The sequence below is a fragment of the Plectrocnemia conspersa genome, unplaced genomic scaffold (assembly GCF_051122295.1).
Source record: "Plectrocnemia conspersa isolate PC_06_02 unplaced genomic scaffold, ASM5112229v1 ptg000010l, whole genome shotgun sequence".
Taxonomy (NCBI): domain Eukaryota; kingdom Metazoa; phylum Arthropoda; class Insecta; order Trichoptera; family Polycentropodidae; genus Plectrocnemia; species Plectrocnemia conspersa.
The window spans coordinates 19,450,978-19,471,985 of record NW_028277174.1 but is presented as its reverse complement, the minus strand read 5'-3'; the positions used below and the strand labels follow the sequence as shown (position 1 = coordinate 19,471,985).

The 21,008-nt window shown below is 28.5% G+C and overlaps 1 protein-coding gene across 2 annotated transcripts in view; it reads left to right on the top strand.

Moving 5' to 3' along the window:
* The window catches only part of Ac78C (adenylyl cyclase 78C), an 83,320-nt gene that overhangs the window by 36,907 nt on the left and 25,405 nt on the right, over positions 1-21,008 (top strand). For both annotated transcript variants that reach the window (XM_088195468.1, XM_088195467.1), the window contains exons 3-8: positions 8,715-8,848; positions 12,107-12,298; positions 12,372-12,479; positions 13,792-13,891; positions 16,886-16,959; positions 18,506-18,598. In XM_088195468.1, coding sequence (XP_088051594.1) covers positions 8,715-8,848; positions 12,107-12,298; positions 12,372-12,479; positions 13,792-13,891; positions 16,886-16,959; positions 18,506-18,598 — 701 coding nt within the window. The remainder of the gene's footprint in view (positions 1-8,714; positions 8,849-12,106; positions 12,299-12,371; positions 12,480-13,791; positions 13,892-16,885; positions 16,960-18,505; positions 18,599-21,008) is intronic.

Sequence of the window (21,008 nt, the reverse complement as noted above, 5' to 3'; positions counted from 1 at the left end):
ATTTAATGTCGATGTATTCCATTACCGGTTCGTAATATTAAACTTTCCCATGGGGTTATACCAAATCTGTGCGCACACATTTGCACAGCCAGAACACACTCATAATATGTGTTCTTTCTGTCAAATACAGGTTTTGCGAACAACAAAAGGGGGAAAAGCGTTTCTTTCGTTGAATAAATGTTCGGTAATTAGATTCGGTATCTTTTATGGTTTGATATTGAACAATAAATCCGCTTGATTACATGCGGTTCTTTTATCATATAATACAGATCCAAAAGTTACCACAATTTAATTACCAATCAATCAAAGCCAATAAAACTATTGTACGAACATTATTTCTTTCACAAAATATATTAACTGATATTATGATATTGCTAAATTAATTAAATGGCGTCATTTATATGCTTGTTGAATGCAAACTTAAAAAAATATGTATACATATTGTTTATTACATTCTTATTTTTCCACAAACCTTGTCTACTGAGAAATCGGGTTGCACTCTTGGATTTCGGACTAACTGGATTAGGTTTGACTTGAAGTGGAAAGCGGCAACTTCTTCGGTTTTCTTGTTTCCTTCTTGGTTCGTTTTGCTCGGTACTATCCCAATTCGAAAGTCTCTAAAAACAGTTTCAAATGGAAGTATATTAGCTTTTGCGTGCTTCCCCTTTGAACTTTGGACCATTTAGCCAATGCGAAGATTTGGGGCGGAATCATACTGACTAACAATATTTTTTGTTACATACCTCATAAAAATGCTTGCGTGATGACTTTTTTAAGGGAAACAAATTAAATGGGCATAATTTAAATCAAATTTGGGTCAAAATAAATAGCAATTATTTAAAATTAAAATAGCATACGGCCAGAATAAAAATTTAGGACGATCAGAATTATACTAGTAAATGGTCGTAATTATATTATTCAGAATCAAATTTTACAAAAATATAAATAGGCAATAAATTATTTATTTTAGAAATATATTATAAAATATTTCGCTCGCACTCAAACTGTGGACAAGCTAGATGCGAGCGAGCGGGAGCGAGTGAGCGTTGTTCATAACAGTGAACCCCCATGAATAACTCTTAGCAAATCTGCAATCAATCTATTTAATTGTATGTAGGACGCAAAGTGGTGGCGGAGAGCACGTTTTGCTTGTTGTGTTGATGTCTAACAATGTTACGAGCCCAACCAAACAAGTTGGCCTTAAAACACTTTGATAATGATGACATGCGAATGACAGTTTGACCAGTTTTACCAATCTTCAGTGTTACAGCAATAACAACACTATATTATAAAACTATTTTCAACTGAAAAAAATAATTCTGACCATTTGTCAAAATAATTCTTACCATTTAATATAAACTCTGACTACTCCGGGTTAAATTCTAATTATTTAATATAAATTCTGTACTATTAACATAAAGTCTGACCGTCTAATACTTATTCTGACCTTTTAATATAAATTATGACGCATGTATAGTCCATCCAAGATATGAACGCTCATCGTCACAGTATTGGTGAGAAAATATAATAGGGTGACCATGTGAAATTAAAAGTGCAATTAGTTTTTACTTTCTTAATTTAATTTGTTGAGGAAAGTGTAAAATATCACTTTCTTACTTATTTTGTTAATTTATATACATATTTAACTCAAAAACATTAATCTGTTCAACATAATATTTTAAAAATACCGATAAAATATTACAGGAATTGTTTTATTGATTAAAAAATACCACAACAAGACAATAATTTATAGTAAAAATATAACACATTATAATTTTTAATTCAATTTCCAACGTATGGTTACCCTACCCTTAAAACAGCCGTGATTTGGTATTGGTAACGTTCTTCTATCGGTGTAAACAAATTCGCGGAAAACTGTGTATGTATGCTTGCATGCGTATACGCACCCTTATTTCCAACACAACGATAATGAGCGCTAACATCTTGGGTGGACTATAGTATATATACTGACCACAACTGTATTAAAATTTTAACCCAAAACAAATTTTTGACAGCTGGAGATATGGCAACGCTGTCTGGGTACCTATTAGCCACCTTCCACTTATTTGAATTGGTCTTTTTAGGCAACGTATAAATACCGACCGTTTTTATTTGCAGTAGCCGTATCAGTGATGCTATTTAGTAACGGGATATTTTTTGTTTCGATATTACCAACCCTAAATCAACAATGGCAGTGGAGATAAAATAATATCACTTAAGCTATATTATGCTTTATTTCAACTCGGTCATAATGCGGCAATAGCAGTTAAAAACATCTGTAATACAATGTGGTTCTAAAAATTTCGTAATGATCAGTCACTTAAAAAATTTACTTTGATCTACAAATTCACAAGAGAACAATCCATAAAATCTAGTTTTTTAGTGAGATCAACTAACGTAATATATGTAGTATAACTTTAATCGCAGTATGCTGTTTTTTCTTGGTAGTGTATTTTTAATGATAAAAAAATCTAACCTGATATCTTTAGGTACTTTACAGAATACAACTTAAATAAGTACTAAAACATATGTCTAAAAATCGATCGAATAATATCAGTTTGGTTCGCTGTATGCATAATATGTTATTTTCACCATCACGTTTCAGAGTAAATGGAAAACGTATTGAATAAGACACTGATAGATACCGTGTTTTCCAATTTCCTGAATCTCTAAAGCAATGTATGTAGCTCCATTTTACTAATTTTAACAAAACATTTCCTAAGTTCTAATAAAGAACTTTATTTATAACGTTAGCATATCTTTGTTCATACAAACAAGGCCATTACTCTTAATATCAAAACATCAAGAACACGTTTCGCCAAAGTAACGCTGGATTCATATTTCAGCAATTCTAGAGGTGGTTAACTATAACAAGGTCTTAACGAGAAAACTTGCCTAATTTAGCCAATGACCATTTTCAACAATGACCCTAATTAGCTATGGTAAATAGACTTTTATCTTTTCCGTGTGTACAAATGTACGCAAATATGAACGAAATCATAAGGTAAACATTGCTTCGCAAAAAATAATCAAATTTAGTTTTTTATTCGTCGGAGAGCTCTTTGTCTTCAAGGGGTCATACTAATGCATGGTTTGTTTGACCACGTTTTATTTTATGGCTTGATTCGAAAGCATGGGTTTAACTTTTATCACGGCGGTGTTTGCGCGAAACTCGATTGCGTTCCGATTGCTTTGTCTGTCGTGACGTTGTTTGAAATTGATATGCCGAATCGTCGCAGATTAAAAAAGTTCGCAGTCTGCAAAAAAAGGGGTTTGATTACGTTCGTGCTTTATACTTTTGCGCAAAAGGTTAATTTTATTAGGTTTGTAAAATAAGCTAGTGGTTATTAATTTATATTAGTTAATATATATTACAAACAAAATTAAAAGTCTATACTATAATAAATATACATGCAATAGACTCTATATCCTGAAAGTATTTTTTATTCCTTCTAGAAAAATAATTACTATTATATACTTATAAAGATAAGTTATCTCTATTTTTTAATAACAATATACTTAATAGTAACATAATATTATCTAACGTACATATATAAACATATATAAACATTCATTTTGCAATATTTGCAACATAGTTTATCTGCTCCATTGAGCAAATGTAATATAGTTGCACAATAGCAATATTATATTTTTTAGAATAATGAACTTTAAGGTCGTTATCTTAATTTATATTTAATTTAAAATATGCAATAATATCTACCACCAAAATTATTATTTTATAAGCACTCTGTTTTAGTACATTTCCTTTAAACGTTTTTATTGTAACTTATAAATTATTTATATTATCAACTACTTCTAGATCAGCTATACAGATAAAATTAAGTATATATTTGTGTATTACTTATGATTTCGTTTACATAATATGCGAATGTGAATCAAATTAAAATCTTAAGAGTGCGATAAGAAATATTAACTTATTCTATTATCATATAAATTGGCGAATTTAATCGATGCAAAAAAAAATCAGGTAGAGCAAGAAATACCTATGCCATCTTTCGTTCTCATTATTTATTCAAACAAATTAAATTAGTCAATGAGATTATATTATTTAAAAAAATACTTTTACCCCAATGATATTTAGGCTAGATCCTCGACTCTTAGTGTAATGCATTGGACAGCCCTTCTATAGAGCTTCGGTCCATTAGGATCTACTACCTTAAACTAGTCGGGCTTTCGCTTTAGTGCACTTCGCGCAGTAAGGTTAAGCCTTACATCCTACTTGGGCTGTCGCGAGTAATATCGGAATCCATCGCAGCAGTTAAAGGTATCGTGGTGGAAAATATGTTGATATATACTATATATAGGGATTGCAATAATACCGGTATTTTAAAGAAAAACTAGTAAATACCGGTATTGACATTTTTATTTCGCAAAAAATAAATATTCTCTCAATGACGGTGAATATTTATAAAAATAACACTTACTTGATTTTTAACAAGGGATTTTGTGTATAGTCTCAGTCTGTCTTGTTTCCTTGTTGATGAAGATTATTTTGGTCACAGTAAATTAAAACGAGTTTTGAGAATAAGAGCATCTGCGTGGTTTATTGTTTTCCGCGGTCGTTTCGCAACAAAAAAATATTCTTTCAGTGACGGAGGATATTTACAGTAAGAACACTTGCGTGTTATTTTTTCTGGTCGTAGCGAGGGCTTGTGTGCGGTCGCCACACTACGTAGAATTTTTTTCTACGTTTTTCATGTAATCAATAACGAGATAAATATGTTTTTTTTGTAATGTGGTAGTATTGGTCCTAACTTAAAGCCTTGAGGGATACCGTGAGATGTTATTAACTCCTTAGAATATACATATGTACACAATTAAATTTTACTAAACTGATACTGTATCATAAACATTTAGTTGGTTTAACATTATAGATACGTCCTCTGTTTAAAAATATCTTCCATTTAATTCCAGAAATAACATACATTATTATTATTTTTTGTATGTTTTGTATTGGCGAAGGTTGGAGAGATTATAATGTTTTTATCCCAGTTATCAAATTGTATAAAAATAGTTTCATAATTTCACGAACAGTCAACCATGTGTAACCCACATGTCGAGTTAATTCACTTGACCTATAGATGAAGAGCTTTCCCCACACTACTTTGAAAGGTGACGAATATGCTCTGAATATTAACTCATGTTTTAAGGGTAAGGTATCAATTGATAGTTGAATATTACTTTGAACTTTTCTATAAGTTACAAAAAATAAATCTTAACATCTTTCTATAAGCGAATGACAGTTAGTCAATGATATCTAAATTGACTTTAATTATATATTACCATAAAATAACTTTTCTAGTAAAAATGAATATTAATATTTTTTCTTAAAATAGAGTTAAAGAGCTATAATAATGGGAAATACGAATTTAAATGTATTTTATCAATTGATTTTTTCATTACAACCTATGTCTGTAATTAGATTCATGATATTATGCTAGCCTATTTATAACATCTAAGCATTAGTATTATTTAATATCTAGAAAGATCCAATATCAACTTCCTTGATCAGTGTTATATGTATGTACATACATATATACAAAATTAACACCTAAAATGTATTTTATCTATAAATTCACAATATTTCAGTCTAGATTTATAGCTATAATACAGTTAAGTGAAAATTTCAAGGCAAAAATATTTATCATTTTCTTCCTAAGTAATACTTTTATATACATGAATCATCTTAATTTGAATGAACGGCTTAGATCAGTAAGCCTCTAAAATTCGCATTAAATTACAAATTCAGTAAAAGCACATACGTTCAACCATGCAATAAATTAAAAAGGTTTTCCGTAAAGATATTCTACATCCTTTTTACGTATAACCCCAGATTTCGACAAGTAAGTCGTCTTAGAAAACATTTATTTTCATAAAAAAAACTTATTTGAAAAGAATCTGAGTAGCAAATTGTCAAAAAATATCTAATCCACTCAAGACACATTATTTATATTAAAATACTGTATATGCAAATATATCTACAATATAATATATGCTCGTTACATAAATTGAATTAATAACTAGTCAAGAGTGTCATAATATAAAATTCATTAATTTTGATGGAAAATCATTATCATACGATTCGTAGTATATATATATATATATAAAACATAAATGGCGGTTTATTGTTGAGTTCAGACTATTTTTTTCATATATTAAATATGCGTTTTCAACTCCAATATATGCAATGTAAATTGTATCCGTCTACAGGGCGCCGAGAAAGTAATTGTCTAAGAAGGTGCACCGGAGGTCGTTCGCATAAGGTTCGGGTCACACGGGTCAAATAGGACTTATTTGCAATTATAAAATTTCGTCTGAGAGGCGTTATCTGTGCAAAGACGAGGAAAATTATGCAAACGACCGCCACTGCCCCTTTCATTAGATATATAAGATAAGCGAGGGAATTTTCCGACGAAAATCTGATTCGATAGAGATACGATTTAAATCGATTTTCATTCCGTAACAACAAGACCCTTACGTGGTCAACGAAATTGAAATTAATCCTACCCTATCAGGGTTTTAACGCCATTTATATTTTGACGGTTAGGCTATTATATAATACAAACTAGAATATGAGAATCTTTTATATTATGATATTATAGTTATATCTATATAGCAGTTTTGACCGAAATATACTGCTAAAACTTCACAAGTTTATCCAATTATTTTGACTAAAACTACCACATACCTTATGAAATTTATACAACTAATGCGCAACTTCGTCTTTTAAGCTATTTCTTGTCACTTGTTTGCCAACAAATAATTGAAAGTTGAGTCTTATAGGGCATTTTAACATAGCTTAAATGTCTTAAAGTTAATCTCGTTTCAAATGCTTTACTAACATTGAAAAATAAGTCAAAATCTTATTAAAGAGAGTCTAAATTACAACGTGTGTCGATGTATATGAAGAATATAATGAAGAGTAGTAAAGAGTCACAAAAAATATTTTTTAAAAGTAGGGTCCATCAGTGTCCATCGACAAGATCATAAAAAATATTTTTACGCGTTAAAAGCGTCATAAATTTATTAAACGACGGCGCATTGCCAAGCCATTTTCTGACAAATGACAGTGCATTTTATTAAGACATTTAGTATCAGTCATAAATCTATAAGGATTTAGCTAAAATCATTGCATGTGCAATTGTATATATTGTATAATATTAACAGTGTATGTTGAAATGCTTTTAAAAATTATATTACACTAGCAGAAGCATCAAATGAAACAACATGCACAACACAAAATAGTTCTTGTAAGAAAACAGAAAAATACTTCTATATCGTCGTAATTGGCCGTTGCAGTAAAATACGGACGAGTACAATATCTTCCTTTGGCGGACAAACGAATCGCTTCATTTGAAAAAAGTTGAGAATAATAACGCATCAAAAACAATCACATGAGCTCACCAGCTTGCACATTGACCGGCCAAGTGTATTAAAACGGATACATAGCGCCTATATCTATACTACACTTCCGGCAACACTTCATCAAGAAGCACTCAAAACCAAGTGGAACAACGCTGACTATCGAGACGGAGATGACCAAAAGCAGCCGCTTCTCTCTTCACGTTTTGGTACAGATACGACGTTCGAAATCAATATTCAACCCAATATTCAGATACAAATGCATCCTTCAGACGCAAAGGAAGCTACGAGAACTTTACCTATTTACGAGTGGTACAAAATGTATTTAAAAACTAAATATTTTTGTTAATACTTTGAGACAAAATATATTTTTTAAATAAATACTAGAGACTGAATTAGTTTCAGAGATATTTCTTAGGTTTCGCTTCTATAATAAATCACGAACTTACGAATTAACAAGAATTTTTCACTATTGCCGAAATAATCTGCAATCGGTCTTTCAAATTTGGAAGACAGCCAAAGGAGAGTTTTCGATCTACTTCTTAAAACATAACAATATATAAGTTAGAACACTGCCCCAGAGTAGACACTTTCCAATTTAAAACTACACTGGAGCTTTTCGTTGAAGCTCACTAAATCGACACCGACTCAGTCTGAGCCTTTCCACTTCAATCGCTAGGTTTTTGAGCCAGCCCCTCCGTCACCTTCGAGCCACTAAGAATGAATTCAGTTTTAGAACTACCGATAACTAACTGTGTTTAATTATAAAGATATATGTTGATGAGCCATGAAATCTGTTACTGGAAATACATACGTGGAAAGAATTTTATTTTATTCGAACCCAATTACAACTTTCTCTTCGGTTTCGACTGAATCTAATCTGATCTTATTATCGAGTATGCTTTCGGCTGAAAAAAATAAAAAGAGTTTCAGTAGAACACTTGAATTGCCAGCTAGTTGAAAATCTATATTATTGTTTTGAAACATATGAGAGAGTTTAAAACAAGAACTTTACATACATAAATTAAATAAAAAAGTTATTTGTATTTTAATGAGAATACTTTTGGATCTTTCATTATATCTTTACATGTGAACGAAGTTTATATATATAGAAAGCTTTAACTGAAATCAATCTAAATTTTGTGTGCGTCGGTCTTTTTATATTCGCTGAATCATAAAAATCTCACTGGGCTATAACCGTATTACATGCAAAATAAATCTATAAAAATGTTATTGAAACATAAATTCGCGAAATATTCGTACTTATTCACATTAGTGATTATTTTTAATATAACTATTACATCGTACGTTATGATCGACATTTTTAACAGAACATGCCGGAAAGCTACGTTCGTCTCCGGAAGCAGAAGGGGAAACCGGCGCCAAAATGAATTACCAGCCGGAAGTGGACTCTCTCGAGAATAGTGGCAGCCTTCCACGTCTTCATTATTGCGATCGCATCGAGGTACCGCAAACATTAATTTTGATTCAATTATTGACCCTTGGAAGTACAAATGTATAATCAACCGATGTTTTTGCTTTTAATGAAAATTATTAATTGAGCTTTAAAATATTTGAACCTTTATAATATATTCAAGCAAATTATATTAAAAAATATACTGTCGAATATACATATATAATTATTTGTTATTAAATTATTAATTGATATATACATGTTTATCTAATAGAAATAATATTACTAAATTAATGTATACTTTTTCGTACCGTTATCAATTTCAGGCACGAAACTATTATTTTTTATTTGAAAAGTGTTAATAGTGTTATTTCAAAGGTTGTTCTGAAATTCTTTGTTATATTTTTACTGTCAATAATTATTTATGAATTGTAATTGTTCAATTTTATATGTTTGTGTATCGCAGATAAATACTTTAAATATTTATAGAGATATTAAAATATTAATTTAAATGTACACCTGGTGTACACCACAGTAAAGTAAAGTTTAGTGATATAAATTTAAAAAAAATCTCATTGCAGCAAAGCTTCTACACGAAAAAATGATAAAAAATTCAGAATTTCGTATAGAATGATTCCTTAACTTAAACGCCAGTGACTAATGAGTCATTTGTTGATTATTTTCTTACAAATATTTTTTAAAAAACAAGTAAACAAATTGTTCACAATTGTTTTACTATTGTACTAGCTTTATTTATCAGTGAACCAAGTATTTAATATTTATTTTTAGAAAGAGAAGCTGACCCGTGAAGAGAAATAACAGGTGACTCACTAAAAAGTCGCTGGCGACTAAAAGGTTAAACTACTAACCAAACGGAAGAATGTTTTTGATTGCACATTCATACATAAAACTCCCAGAACTTATTTCTCAAATTACATATAAATTACTTTAAAAACAATGAAAGAACGGGACGAATGTATGTATGTATGTAGCAACCTATTGATATATTTGTATTATATCTATAATCGATTGAAATTTATAATAATACAAATATGACAGTATTAAATTATATACCATAATATTCGCTTTTTGTCCTGTTTTGATTAATGTGCGTGAAAATGGTGTGCGCCATTTTCTTTATTAAGGCAGGCAGTTGGCAGTAGTCGACGAATATGCATGATACATTATTCTTGGCATTTTATAACCTAAATAATAAATATTTATAAATATTATGTATACATTTAAACTGATTTAATATAATATAAAGTAAAAACTGCTTGTATTCCTCTCTTAAATGGACAGAATTATACCGTCACAAACGCTGAAATACTTTAAATTAAGCTAAGTATCGATTGATATAGTATTATTTAAGCTCATTATAACCAGTTTAACCCTAAGCGAACGGAATATAACAAATATTTTTTGCCTCAAAACCTTCAATTCAAGATTTTTTAGGTCCAGTAAATAAGAACATTTATAGGAGTTATATTTTTCATCCCCATAAAAGTCCTAAATGCCATATTTTTGTTTACCTAACACAAGAATAGGATAGGGTCATATTATTGCCTCTGTCAACACTTCTCTTTGTTTGAAATGTCAAACCACTTTCGTCCCTTTTTGAGACGTACAACATTAAAATGTGATTTTCCGCTTTTTATTTAATACTAAAAACCATTACAATATATTACAGGAAAACATAAAATATACTATAAGTATTTTAAAATAAATGAAAAAAAACATTGAAAATGGGGTACTAACTTCCCCCGCTTCGCTCAGGCTGAGCTTAATGTAATATATTTTAAATACGGATATAACCACAGCAAATCAAATAAATAGTAGTAATTTAATATATAATAGGTATTCTAAAAAAAGTCTGGATAATAATTTTAGATGCATCTTGTATATTTTTTATAATAGTAAAAGCATGGTAAGAATATGCTATCTGACATAAACAAATTTTGAGATATATAAACATTTGTGAATTGACAAAATATTATATATAAGTAGTATAGTGTGTATGATAAATATAAAAAACTTTTGGATATGTAATTTAGTGTATATTTGTAAATTTTTCATAATCTTTTTTGTCACTTTTGAAGCTTCTAATTGCCAAACAAATTTTAAACTGCAAATTTAGTAAAAAATATTGTTATTTTTAAGTATATAAATATTTTCAATTTAATTAATAATTGTTTTTTATTAGCTCACTTTTTGTAGCTTTTAAATAAGCTAAAATTTTTAGCAAAATAGTTTTAAAAGTGTAAATTTACTACAAAAACACGAAAATTTTCATGAAATATTGTTAAGGCTATTTTATATAAACAATTTATTTGAGTTTTATTCGACTTTATTTTTGAAGCGGTTATATTAGTTGAAAAAAACTGTTTGCACTTTTTAAGAGTGCTTTTTTCAGTATCAATTTATTTTGAAAATGTATCTGAATTACAGGTGATTTATTATTTAATGCTTTCTGTCTATATATTTGTAATGGGATATACAATATTTTTTAAATCATATATAATACCACATTTTTTTTAAAAAGGACATACTTGATAAAGCTTTCAATATTCTTATCATACTTTTTTTTAATATATAATTTATTTAAAATAAATTTACGTCTTTATAAAATATAAAAAAGTTTTTCTTTTTCTTCCTAAAGAAATTTTTGCCCGTAAAAAACCGCGTACGTACCTACATGCTGAATTTCAAATTACATTAAGGCAAAGATATACTGACTATGTAGTTTAACAAATTCTTACCCTCAATTTTAACTTTAGCGCAAATATAATAATTCAGTTAACAGGTTCTTTATTTGCTGCTTCTACATATTTTATCCATTATTTGAAAATAACATATTAAACATATCTATATAATATAAATATCAGCAAATATATTTTTTCCTGTCTTTTATTTAGATTATTATCATATTAAATATAATCGTATTATTCAAATATAATTTAAATGCCAAATCGTATCGTTAAATTTCACTTTAACCAATATTAATTGAAATATCATATCCGTTCCTCTTCGTTGAAAATATACACAGTCGATCGCGGAAGTTGAAAATCAATCTTTTACGAGTCGATCACGGAAGTTCACTTTGACATGTTCCAAATTTCGACCAAAGAAAATGAATACAAATTCCGACAGGACGAATCCAAAAATCCATTTTTTTCTCGTGGATGAAAGTCAAATGGGAAAACTTTGTAAAATAAATTGATTTTCGGATTACTTTTTCCGACCCACCATTAGGACGACTGTAATTACGAGTTTTCGTGTGTATTAGTGTAATTCCCTTTCGCCTTTCAGGAACATTTAACGCTCGGAAGCAACAGAGATGAAGACGGCGATAAGATTGGAGATCCGCATGAAAATCGAGTCGACTTCCGTTCGGAGATTACCGACGAAGAGTGCTTAAAAGCTGCGGATCAGTTCCGGAAAGCCATTGTGGAATTGGAGGGTATTGACGACAAGACGACGGAGGAACAATGCTCCATTGAGGTAATCTTCTTTTAAACTTTGTTTTGTTGACACTGTTGAAAAGTCAATATCTGAGAATTATGTCGCACCGCAGGGAGAAGTTTTACCAGAGAGATTTCCCGGAGATGGTGCTTCTTCTTCAGCAGCTTGCTCGGCGGAAGATCACCAAGTGGATGCCTATCACTTCTGTCAGAATAATACGGTATTTTTATTATTATTTGTATGGAAATATATGGTTTATTAAACTCCCACATAAAGGCATATGTATTATTTTATTTATATTATTTACATTAAATATAACTATCCGAAAGTATATTAACTTTCGGATGGTTATATTTAATGCTATTTTATTATATTTCTTACTTTGGTCCTAAATATTATTAGAACAACCGTCTTTTTTATTATACAAAATTTCCTATTATTTTATTTTATTTCGTGCTTGAAAGTGATTAAAAAAAGATTGAAATAAAAATCTAATATTATTCTCTTACAAATATGTACACACTTTAAGGGTTTGGTAGAATTACTAATAAGTTATTCATATTAGATTTAATATATAATGTTATTATAAAAGGCAGCGTAATAAAAGGTTTCATCGCATCATTTAAGATTTACGAAGTATTTTATTATGAAACCACAATTCATTATAACATTAGAGTAGTAGTTTAATTAAGAAAAATAATGATCATAATATTACGTTCTTAGTGTTTAAGTAAATAATATTTTAAGTATATTCGAAAAGTTAGGATTTAAGGATAATAAAATTTAATATGTCGCGAATTAAGGGCGTAAAGAAGTGATACTCATACAATATTTTTTTTTTTTTTTTTTTTTTTTTTTTTAAATTTATTAACATAATTCCGCATGAGTATAAGATTACTCATTCTACGGTTACATTTAGTTTACAGTTTTATGTCTACATACACATATACATACATCCATACATATGCATATATACATATAAATGTACAAACAATAAACATATATTACATTTTTTTTTTTTTTTTTTAAAGTTCTAAAAAAAAAAAAAAATTTAAATTGAACTTTTATTTTTATTAAGTTAAACATCAACAAACAATGTTAAAAAGTGTCATGAAATGTTTTGAAATTATTACTGAAAAATTTCAATATGTAAAACACTCTTTCGTCGTACCCAAGCTCATCAATTTTATTAAAATCATGTTCACTATTAAAAAATATTATATTTTAATCTAGAAACAAAATTCTTAATAAATATTCTTCGCTTTTATTATTTTATCATGACACTTATTTTTTGATATTCAATGAATATGTAAGATTAAATTTAATAATAAAAGTGCAACTATACGATATGGTAGCCTCCTACAGCTATAAAAATTGTTGAAATCGAATGTTATATCGCGTTCCATTCTATTCAATATACTATAATATGCAATCTCAAGAAGCATTCCATTTTTATAACGTGAATTTATTTATAAATGTGTACATGTCTGTTTTATAAATAACATTTTGTAATAATTATTATTTTTGTTTAGGTCAACAACTACAAATCCAACAACGTAAAAGATATCACTGATGGTAGCAAATCTACTAAAACTGTATGTGAAGATGAAACTAAATCCACGCCACCGATTGGTAAGCATTTTTAATAAGCACTTTTAATAAATTAAATGTTAGAAATGTACATATTAAATTAAATGCTGTTTCAAATTAGCGTAAACTAACTGTTTCAATATGTTACAAAAAAATCGTAATAAAACATATGGTTTTAAATAGTAAACGATATATATACTTTCGGGTTTAATGTACAAATGCTAGGTATATACAATAAAAATGCAGGTGTCAGTATTGGGTGGCGGTGTCGAATGCGGAAGATCTGAGTCTTGAGAGTACTCTGAGAAAGTGAGTGAATAAGTGCGTAAGCTTGCACGAATGGGATAAATACAAATATTTATTGTACATCTTTTGATAAAGGCGTAACTATTAGATTGCTATATCTAGACGATTATTAAATAATGATTAAATATTTCTACAATGATGCAATTGGATGCAATGCCATGAGTATTTTTATATACGTGTGTCACAAAGCTAATAAAAGTTGAGTTTTTATAGTATGTTCCTACAAAAAGAGTTATATTTTATTAGAGCAGACCGTTTCTAATATAACTATAAAACATTGGAACCCCCACGATACTAATAACATAAATTAGTATAATAATCGATAGGCAATTTTAAATTTAGCTTTGGTCTCTTCTTAACATATATGTACGTATCGATCAGCGGAACGCATGCCCTTATCTTTCACTCACTCTCGTCACTTAACACGCGAGCGAGCGAAAGGGAACGTATCTCACCGTATCACATGCTCTCTTAAAGTTATTAAATTTAAATGCTATTGACTAATTATATAATCAGTAATTGGCTAATAAAGTAATTGTTAGGTGAAAAACTGATTAGTTCAATTTTTTAGATTTATACGAATATTTTATATATTTCGAGATGCCATAAAAAATTCGTTTATAGTTAAAATTTGCAACATATTTTTCTTATGATTTATTGCTAACCTATTGTTTTCTTATAGTTTTACTAGTTTTTACTGGAAACATATTATGATGATTATCATCACCGAATGAATTTTAATTAAATACATATTTCAGAGGATCAGTTCAATTTAAGAAATTATTATTGCTTAACCCTTTGTGTAGTGAGTTCATTTATGTACATTTGTTAATTTGTTAGTATATCTGGGAGTGAGTTAATTATACGTATTTTTCCCAAATGATGTATGTTCTAATCTTTTATTTATTATTATTTTATAGTAAAGCATTTATAGTAAATTATAGAAAAAAATCAGCGATTTTAGCGTTATATTGCTTTAATTTATTTTACTACTATTTGTATTAGTATGTTTTAATAATTTATTTTAACATTTTTATATTATTAAATTTCGTTAATTAATTGTACATATTAATTACATATTATTCGCTTTTTATGGATTTTTTTATATCAATAGAAAGGCTTGCAATATTTTTATAAAATATATTTTTCTATGTTCATTTATTTTGTACTCTTAAATTTATTGATATTATTTTCTATAGAAATTATTTTCATTAATTCAACTTTAAAAAAATATTATATAATTATAATGTTTTTTTATTTATTATTTCTTCAGTTATATATGTACCCAAGTATATAACTATCACGGGTACCTCAAAACAGTGAAAAATCGACCGCCGTACATGTACGGCGAAACTCTTCAAAGTGTTAATGCAGATTTAAACTTGGGTTTTCGCTTAAATGCGAATATGAATATTTCATAAGCTAAGCACAAGTTGAAATCACGTCAACATGGGTTTTATGGGTTTTAAAATTTTTATAATTTTCGTTAAATGCCACAGAGCATATAAATACTACTTTTATATAATTCGTTTCAGCACATATAAAAACAATTCAATGAAGTTGTTTTTTGTGCTCAGTTCATCAGCATATTTTTTAATGAGTGGTTCTTTAATTATTGCCACGAAATTACTCACTTTATTTACAAAAAAAAAATTGTCACACTTTTTTTATTTTTTCTGTGAAATTCTATAATCAAAAATAACTTAAGCCTCAAAAACTTTCCTGGACATGATTTAATTACATTAAAGCTGCTTAAAGAACTATATAAAAAGAGTATAAAAATAATTACACACATCTTAAACGCAATATTTTTCAACACAATGAAAGATATCACAGGTTATCCTTATTCCAAGACTAGGAAAGAACACCGAAGACGAAATCTCACAGGTCAATTACTCTTTTTCTTATTTTATCTAAAATGTTCGAGAAGCTACTGATACGTAAAAAAATCCAATACTATAGAAACAAGATATAATCTCAAGCTATTAATTCAGCTTTGAACAAATTGAACTATTTAATATTTGTTATAAAGTTTTTGCGACAAATACAAAGTGCGTTGGTTCTCTGAAAGCTACTGAAGATTTTTTACTGTTTTAGTATAAAAACATATAATCCCTAATGAATTTTATTATGTTGTAATTTAGCCTATTAACTGACGATTCATCGGTAGAAAATGTTATCATAATTTTGTTTGCTGTTGATTACATATTCCGTCTATACTGGTACTATTAAATGGAAAATAACTGACCGTTCCTGTAAATCCAATTATTCACAATACTTGGACCGCGTCAAGGCGTAAACCCAGGGCCGGACTCGAAAGTCATATCACTCTGATCATCGAACGCTCACTTGAATAAATATACACACAAGCAAGTCGCGGCCGTTTTGAGTTAACAAGGCCTTAAATTGTCCTGCGGCCTCTTCGCCTTTTGCACATCGGCACTCGAACGCTCCGCTGAGCCGGACGGCCATTTTGTATTTTTAACCCGACCGCTTCTGGGTCACCCTGTGGGAAAACTCTCTCTTAAAACTCGCCCTTAAGGTTTACTCGCAGATACGAATAAAAAGGCGCACATAACATTTGATACGCGTAAATGCTTGAAAAGTGTTTTGCATTAAAATATGAAGAGGAAAAAATATGATATACAAGGTTTTCTCATTTAAATACAGACGATAAAGACGTTTATGTTAATTTTGCATTGTTGTGAATAATGTTTTTTTTTGTTGCAGATAAGTGCGATATATTCAAAAGGGGAATGCTATACAAAGGAATCTACTGGCCTTCATTAACGAATAGTTTTCAGGTATTTTTTACGTTATTTGTAGAAAAAAGTTTTATTTAATCAGAATAACAGTGATAATCTCAACGTAGATCAATTGCCAACTAATTGAAAGTGACTTGTTGGTATATTTTTTCTGACGTTCTATACGAATATATATGTATGTACCTATATAATATAATACATTTACTTTATTTTTCTCGTGTATTTTGTGTTATCGTGACTTCAATAGCATTTTTATCTTTATTATATGTTAGTCTTCCTATTTTTTATTTGATATCTGAAACTGATTGCAAATTTTAGCAGCAAAATTGTGTTATAAAATGTGCTTGAAATATTGTTACATATTTATTAAAAAAAATCATATAGCTAAAAACATAAATTATGATGAAATTGTCGTTTGATTTTATATAGTAGCATTGAATACCACACTTTGTCAAATGCTTGCAAAATATTTAAAAATTCAGCAATGCAGTATTTTTTCTCCTCCGTGTCAGTATTGATGGATTTAGTGAGTCTTATGAACTTCTTACACCACTGTAAAGTGTTGATTCTTAAATCCGAATTTTTGATCAGGAAAGATTTTTCTGTTTACAATTATAGACTGCATTCTTTTAATATTAGTCTTTCTAATATTTTCAACATTATTGGTAGTAAGCTTATGATGTGACATAATCTGGTTCTTTTTCAGATTTTAGTAGTAGAATTATTTGAGCCACCTTCTATTGGGTTTGGAAAAAATTGAATTATATAAAATGGTTATAAATCTTATGGCCTTTATTGGTAGTTCGTTCATAATTTTTCCATTTATTGAGTCATATTCCGGTGTCTTTTAAGTGCTCAGCTTATTAATAATAATACATCATAATTGATAAGTCTTGTTGAAGAGGTGCAATTTAATAAAACAACATACTTTAAAATGCATATTAGTAATTATGTATTACGGTACTAGTAAAAAGCTTAGCATATAAATCTTAATTATTTTAACGCTAATGTTAAATTATATTCTTGCGTTATATACTATTAAAAAAATATTATACATCTTAAGTAATTTAATTAAAATGTAAAATGTAGTACGATTAATATTTAATATCAAATAATAAAATTTAATTTGTATAATATGTGTAATGTACACATATTTAAAATATATACTTCCAACAGTAATCAGAAAGACTTATTCATTTCAGTTTAAGTTATAACATCATAAAATTGCTCATTTTAAAAATTATAATGTCAAATGTCATCAAAATTAATTCATAAAAAAGCAACGATTGTGTAATGTAACAAACATGTGACACACCCTTCTTTAATTGTGGAAATGGAATAGAAAATTTTATTATACTCTAACTATGTACATATATATATAAACGTAATGTGCCGTTCTGAAAATTTGCCTCTTAATCGGCGTCGGCCTCAGATGACCACCATAAAAATGGTTTATGACGGTCGTTAATCATTATCTATTAGAAATATGTAGCTGCAATGTTACAGCTATTTATTATATATCACTAAATTAATTTATATTATTGTACGTATAATTTTTATAGCTATTTTTTTATTTAAACTGCAGGACACTCATCTGGAGCTTTCTTATCTGAAATATTCGCATCGACAAAGGCAAAAATCTCTCATTATCGTCAACATCGTCGATCTGGCGCTAAAGGTATGTTGTATATGACTCAATTAAATTCCGCTTGAATTCCTTTATATTAAGTTAGTCCATAAGTTTGTGTTATATATTTGGCATTAAAATTGTTTTTAAATTTTCTAGAGAAAATCAATCCGTACAAGCATTAAATTGTATTTGTAAAAAAATCTTATTTATTTTTACTTGATTATAGAAAAAAATCATTTTTCAAAAGAAAAATAATATTCTAGTTATTGATAATCTAGTGCCACAAAATATGCATTTTAAAATACTGAACAATGCAAAGAAACCATTAGTATTATATTATCACAATTTTATATGACTATCTTAATACAAACATTGCTAGCTCGAACTTTGGAAGCTAAAACATATTTGTTTCATAGTTTTAAGTTTTTAACTTCATGCAGATTTCTGTTAAACGATTTCGATTATGGTTTATAGCTCACATTAGTATATCGTATTGAAAACACAAAAGAGCGATGTTTTTTATATATGAAAATCTATCCTTGCATTTGTCCCTCATTTTGCTTATTATGTCATAATGATTGTTTATTCTCATAATTTTAACTCTTTAACCATATATTTCGGACCTCGAATCATGTGTCCGAGGTACTCTATCTTCCTCTCTTTGATGGCTAAAAATAATTTTCTATCGCGTCCTATCATTAGGAAAATCCGGTCATTCGAAGCTCTCTTTATCCATTGAACTTTCAGCATACAGCCACATTTAAACGCCTCCATGTAATAATTTTTAATAATTCAAAGTCTTGCATTCATATAAAAGAACAACCATAACACTTTACGACTTTTTATTAATTCGAATAATTGAGCAAATAATCATATAAAATTTGAAAATATTTGTGTACCTGAGAAACACATGAAATTCTCTCAATATACTTGAGCGACTAGTGCCGCTCTAAAACCCATGATTCTTTATGCTCCATTATTATTTTTTTCGCTCCTTCTGAACAAAAAAAAAAACGCTTTCGAAAAACATTTGTAAATAGAATTGTTGTGACGGTATTTACTATGACCGAATTCGCAGAATTCGTTCGTTGAAAGAAACAAATTGTTGAAAAGACCCACACTTTATTATTGTTTAACGCTTATCTCAAAAATAGGTGTGCGTCACAAATTTTTGTGAAGGTATAAATTATTTGTATTTGTTGTTTTAAGACGCTAAGACTTTATTCAGTTCAATATTTCAATCGCAGGTAATTTATTTCCAGTTATTTAATTTATATGCAAATTCGCACAAAACAAACGCCGATACAGAACCGATCTTTATTTATGTATATCAAATTTGTTCTAAACATGATTTGTTATTGTATATAGAATAAATTCGATAAAATTATAATATCTAAAAATACGATAAAATTATATAACTAAAATTATATATCTAATATATATATTTAAATGAAACGACACCGATCTATATATATGTACATCGAATTTGTTCCAAAAATTATATACAACAGATAGTAATTAAACTTAAATTCGAATAAAATTATGTATTTATTCTGATTTTTTTCTCACAAACTTTATTTAATTGAAAAATAAATGTTTTGTTTTTATATCCTGAAATGAAATGATAATTGAAACAGTCGTTTTACCGAGATATAATATGACTTTGTAGATTTAGCCATTAGCGAAAGCGCACTTTCGGTAAAACCTACAATTGGAATATATTATTATCATCTTTCCTCTAATTTTGTTACTGTATAAGTACATGATGAATTTTAATATTTAATAATTTTGAGACACAGGGACGTCATTTGAGGGGTGCATTTTGAGCCCTAAATTTTCCATAAACATGTGCATCATTTATTAAAATAATGAGACCCTTCTAAAAAATCGTATTTTAGTTTAAATAAATTTCACTGTGTCACATTATTTTATGTATGCTACATACACTGAAAATATAAAAATTTAATTAAAAAATTTAAAATCGTTATTTTACTGAAAAACTTTTCGTCTGCAGTGCATTTTTTAAATGTAGCAACATTAAGGATATACAACCAAAGCAATAAAAAAACATAAAGAGGGGCTGTAATTTTATATATATATATATTTACAAGCCAGCTAATTTTTGCTCCACCCTGGAAAAAATTTGAAGTGACGTCCCTGATCAAAAATTATGTCAAATAATAAATTAAGCATTTTCGTTTTGCCACCCTCAAAGTAATACGCACAGCATTGTGCTATATATATTTTATAAAATGCAAATAGCTTAACGATAATGAAGGTAATTAATGAATAATTAAAATATTTATTAATAATCAATAATTATTTTACAAGTAAATAATTGATTTTATGCGCTAATTGGTTAAATAAATTACTGTCGGTAAAAACCATTTTTCATTTAATATTTAAATAGGTAAAAACTACGAATAATTGAGTACCCTATCAACTAACCGGGTATTTG